The sequence below is a fragment of the Brassica oleracea genome, chromosome C4, assembly GCF_000695525.1.
Source record: "Brassica oleracea var. oleracea cultivar TO1000 chromosome C4, BOL, whole genome shotgun sequence".
NCBI lineage: Eukaryota > Viridiplantae > Streptophyta > Magnoliopsida > Brassicales > Brassicaceae > Brassica > Brassica oleracea.
Window position 1 is genome coordinate 6,501,159 of NC_027751.1, and position 5,097 is coordinate 6,506,255.

At 35.3% G+C, this 5,097-nt stretch overlaps 1 protein-coding gene across 1 annotated transcript; it reads left to right on the forward strand.

Moving 5' to 3' along the window:
- Positions 1 to 768: 768 nt before the first annotated feature.
- On the forward strand, positions 769 to 3,322 carry LOC106336569 (expansin-A3). The gene is made up of 3 exons (XM_013775424.1): positions 769 to 1,017; positions 1,136 to 1,454; positions 2,749 to 3,322. The coding sequence occupies exons 1-3, from the start codon at positions 855 to 857 to the stop codon at positions 3,056 to 3,058; spliced, it is 792 nt and encodes a 263-aa protein (XP_013630878.1). The 5' UTR covers positions 769 to 854; the 3' UTR covers positions 3,059 to 3,322.
- Positions 3,323 to 5,097: the final 1,775 nt, after the last annotated feature.

Here is a 5,097-nt window from a genome sequence, read left to right on the forward strand (position 1 = left end):
ACACGTTATCAGCACGAGACTCTCTCCACCTGAGCAATCCCATCCGCCGGCGATCATCTCTTTTCCGGCCATCTCTTCTGGCCCTCAGCCTTGCTCCGCCGGCCAAGTCTATCCCTCTCACGGTTTTCCGGCCAGCTCCTCCACCTCTCTCTCAACCAGCTCTTACCCATGAGTTGCAGAAAGCTGGAGAGGTCAACGCCTTCAGATCCGGTCTAGTGAAAACTCAGCCGGCCTCTTCACCAAATCATTGCCCTCTTGCACATTCAGGAAGTTCACGCAACAAGATTGGCACGCGTAGACTCAAGGACCTTCAGTGATGTCCAAATCAGAGGGAGTAATGTGTGTTGTACTCTTTTTCCTTTCTCTGGTTTCCCTTTTTACCACATTGGGTTTTGGGTTTTCCGGGAGAAGTTTTAATGAGGCAACATTAGCATGTTACAAACCCTATATGGTTATGGCATCCAAGGGGAAGTGTTATGAATCATGAAGTGGATGGTCCATAACCTAGACCATACAAGTTCAAGACTAGAGTCCATTGAGGGTTTACATCCAGCCACATGGAAGACCCATTCAACCTTATGTCTTTATGAGTTTGACCATATCATTATATAGAGTATCTTTGTAATCAATTCTCCCTTTAACTCCACCTTGTATGAACCACTATATATAGTGCTGTAAACAATAAAAAATATATAACACATTCTCACAAATTTTCTCTCAAATTTTAACACAAAATTTATTGCAAGATAAAAAGATACAACCAGCATCACCCCCAATAAATACCATTAGACCTTCCCGCTTTCTCTCAGCCATATCCAATACACAACTCTCTCTTTCTCTCTCTTATTATCCCAATGGCGGCGACTGCGTTTGGAATCCGCTTCATGTGGTTAGCCGTTACGGCTTCCTTAATGTTAACCGTTACAAACGCTAAAATTCCTGGCGTTTATACCGGTGGACCGTGGCAGAACGCACACGCTACCTTCTACGGCGGTAGTGACGCTTCCGGCACCATGGGTATTATTCACTCTTAACCTTTTACTAAACTTACAATTATCACTTTCTTTTAATAACATAAACCACAAAAATATCATTCCTAAGTTCCTAACTTTTATTTTTTTTTATTCATTCAAAGGCGGTGCGTGTGGGTACGGGAATTTATACAGCCAAGGATACGGTGTGAACACGGCGGCTCTGAGCACTGCCCTGTTCAACAACGGTTTCAGCTGTGGCGCTTGCTTCGAGCTTAAGTGTACTGACGACCCGAGATGGTGTGTCCCCGGGAATCCGTCGATTCTCGTGACGGCAACGAACTTTTGTCCGCCGAATTTTGCGCAGCCTAGTGACGACGGAGGATGGTGCAATCCGCCGCGAGAGCACTTCGACCTTGCCATGCCGATGTTCCTCAAGATTGGTCTGTACCGAGCCGGCATTGTCCCCGTCTCCTATCGCAGGTATCCCTCTTCTGTTCTTGTCCGTACTGTTAGGGTTCTGTCGGCTTCGATAATTGTTGGGGACTCAATAAGAAGTTAGATAAATAAATAAAAATAATATAATGCACAAACTATACAAAAATTACTGCATTTAAATCGTGTTAGGAAGATAGTTAGAAGATAAAGTGTGTGTGTTTATTTTATCAAATGGGAGGTTTAAGACCTGATTATTAAACTAAAAACTCGGGAAAATGTAACATATAATGTTGATAAAACCAGAAAAATCGTGTTAAAATAAAAATATACTTTCTCCGTTCCCGATAGTATGATTTTTTAAAGTTTATCCTTGTTCCACAAAAAAAGATTTTTTTATATTTTAAGGTACTTTTGTATATTTTTTAGAAACATAAATTATAAATATTTGAATTGATTAAATTTTATTGGTAGATAGTTATTGAAAAGTAAATTGTAGATTAAATTGTAAACATTTATTATATTCTTAATAAACGTGAAAGCTCTAGAAAATCTTATTTTCGGGAACAGAGAAAGTATATAGCAAAGTATTATTATAATGTGTTTTTTTCCTCGAGGCTTATGTCACTTCTGGGAAAACTATACGGCTGTATGTTTTCGAGCTTCAGAAAGAGAACATCGTTAATGGGGAATTCTTAGAGCATCTCCGATCTAAAACCTCATTTTGAGAGGAGTAAAACTTCAAAATGAGAATCTGAGGAGTGGTTACTCCAACCATGAATCCTCAAAAAAATCTTTAAAATTTTATTTATTTGGATTATAATATTTGATATTAACAAAAGTTACTAATATTTAGGAAAAAAATAACTATAAAGACCAAAAAGAAAATACAAGATAGTTTTGAAGTTGTGAATATAAGTTGTGAATAGTAAAATTTCAAATTTGAGGTTTTACTATTCGCAACCTCAAAATTTGAGGATTTGAAGTTGGGTTAAAATGACACAAAACTTCAAAATTTGAGGATTTGAGATTAGGTGAAAGAACTACTTCTTAGTATTTTTAGTTAAAAATTATAACAAAAATTATAACATGGTTTCTTATACTCCTATAAGAAAATGCGGTAATCATGCTCCGAGAACATCACTCTCAGTTCTGTTTTCTTGTAATAACACATTAAATATTAATTTATTATAAGTGATATTTATTTATATTATTTTCGTTATCTTTTCGGGAAAACAAGCAGGACATGTGTTGTGCACAGTAACCTAGAGATCCATCTATCTCTTTCTTCTCTTGTTTTGTTGTTAATTATTTTGTCTGAATCTGTTCTGTTCCTCATCAGGGTACCTTGTCGGAAGCTAGGAGGGATAAGATTCACTATTAACGGTTTCAGATACTTCAACCTCGTTTTAGTAACCAACGTCGCTGGTGCCGGAGATATTAATGGAGTGAGCGTGAAGGGATCGAAGACGGATTGGGTGAGGATGAGTAGGAACTGGGGACAGAACTGGCAGTCCAACGCTGTCCTCATTGGCCAAGCTCTTTCTTTCCGAGTCACCGCCTCTGATCGCCGTTCCTCCACCTCTTGGAACGTTGCTCCTCCCTCGTGGCAGTTTGGTCAGACCTTCTCTGGCAAAAACTTCCGAGTTTGAACCCAAAAGATGAAGTTTACTTACAATAATACTTGCATGCTATTTTTAATTTTTGTATGAGAGACAGAGGAAGAAAAAGAGAGATCATCAGACATTTTCTTGCCCTGGGTTTTCACTTAATTTTCCTGGGAAAATTCTGGTGGCTTTGGGAAATTATTTCCCTTTTAATGTTTGCGATTACGAGTGATTTGTTTTTGTTTGTTTATTTTTCTTTTTATTGTTTCGTTGGTGGCATTTTCTGCTAATAAGAGAATTTCTTTTCTTTTCGTTTTTTACGTTACACACGAGGTGGAAACAGTCAATGTTCGTCGGATGGACCGTGATCCACTCAACCCAATATGTAATGGACCATTGGGCTAAGTTTCTTTTATAGTGTTATAAAATCTGAAATATTTATAATTTTTGAAACCACGGCTACTACGTGACCTCATGCTTTGAGTAAATCAGAGTTGCAATTTTCTTTAACGTTGCGATTTTAAAGGTCACCTAGATCTTGATACGCACAACTTTACAGATTTTTTTTATTTACATACTAAATTGTTTTAGTTTATAAAACAAGATTTATCAATAACTTAATGTAATTTAGTGTTATATATTATGTAATTCTATAATAGCTATGTTTACGTGGTTTATATATTATTACTATAAATTTTGTATTTTTGTAACAAAAATTATTTTGGAAACTTTATTATGTAACAATATTATTTTACATACTTTTTTATTTTAAAGCAAATTAAATTGGTTCTATATAGTAGAAAATATATTTTTTGAGATACCTTAAAGAATTTCTTTTAAAGAAAAACTAATTGTACTTCAAAATATGTTTGTAATAAATATCATATTTGAGAAATACACTAAGTTGGATAAAATATATTTTTTTAATTTGAAATATAAATGAATATTTCTAACAAAATCTTTGTAAATTTAATTTTTGAAAATTAATCAGTTTAAATTGTTATTATCAGTGAATCTTATATATTTAAACAGAAGTCATAACTTTGATTCATGTGTAATTTTTTTTAAAATGGACCTAATGGACATATTCCTAGAAAGTCATGTTATAAATATTTAAAAGGGCACAAATGTTATTCCATAAGATCTCACTTGTGTGCAATATATCTATGCACAAGGGTATTTATTGTCCCAAGCACCACAAATTTGAGTATGTTCATAAAGGGGAGTGAGGACAAATCCCATGATACATGACCATTCTAAAATCCGTGAAACATGGTCCACAACCATATTACATATTGGTTGAATTTGATATAAAGACCATTACCTATAAGGTTCAAATTCTAAAAGTCCATATGCTTGGGGACACCATGAGTTATAAAAGAATGAACATGCATCATGCCATAGTAATTATATCGGGCCATATAAGTGATCATAGATATTCCCACCGCAGACTGATACGGGTCATGAGTCCAGACATATATCATCTTAAGATATTACGAAAGAATCCACCACAAATATATGTGCCATCTAAGATCATGTGATCTTAGAATCTCATAAAGAGGATTGGGAATATATGTTGGATATATATTATGAATATACTTTCTCCATAAGTTTAAAAGAAACCTTGAGCCAAAATGGGTGATCTAATTATAGACCAAAGAACAAGGATTACATAAGGTTTATGAATCCGAATATCCAACAATGAAAGGAGAAAAGTAATAAGCTGGTATAAAGAATGATAAAAAATGGTATCTACCATCTGGTATCAACCATCAATGTCTTGACAAAGGGATAGCAAAATTAAATGCTAGACACATTGACCCGAGAGAAAGAATGACTATGTCATCCCAGCTTAGCACCACACGGTTTTGATGTCTTAAAGACACAACCAAGTTGCTACAAAGTCTATATAAGATAGACCAAATAAATGTTCCAAATAAAGTTCCATAAATTCTAAGGAACCTCGGAAAGAAAGAAAGGTGCATGAGATAAAATCTGAGTTTTATTAAAGGAAACCATTCCAGACATTGAGATATAAGGTTGGCCAGCTGAACAACTAGATACCATACCATATAGCTTGGGAC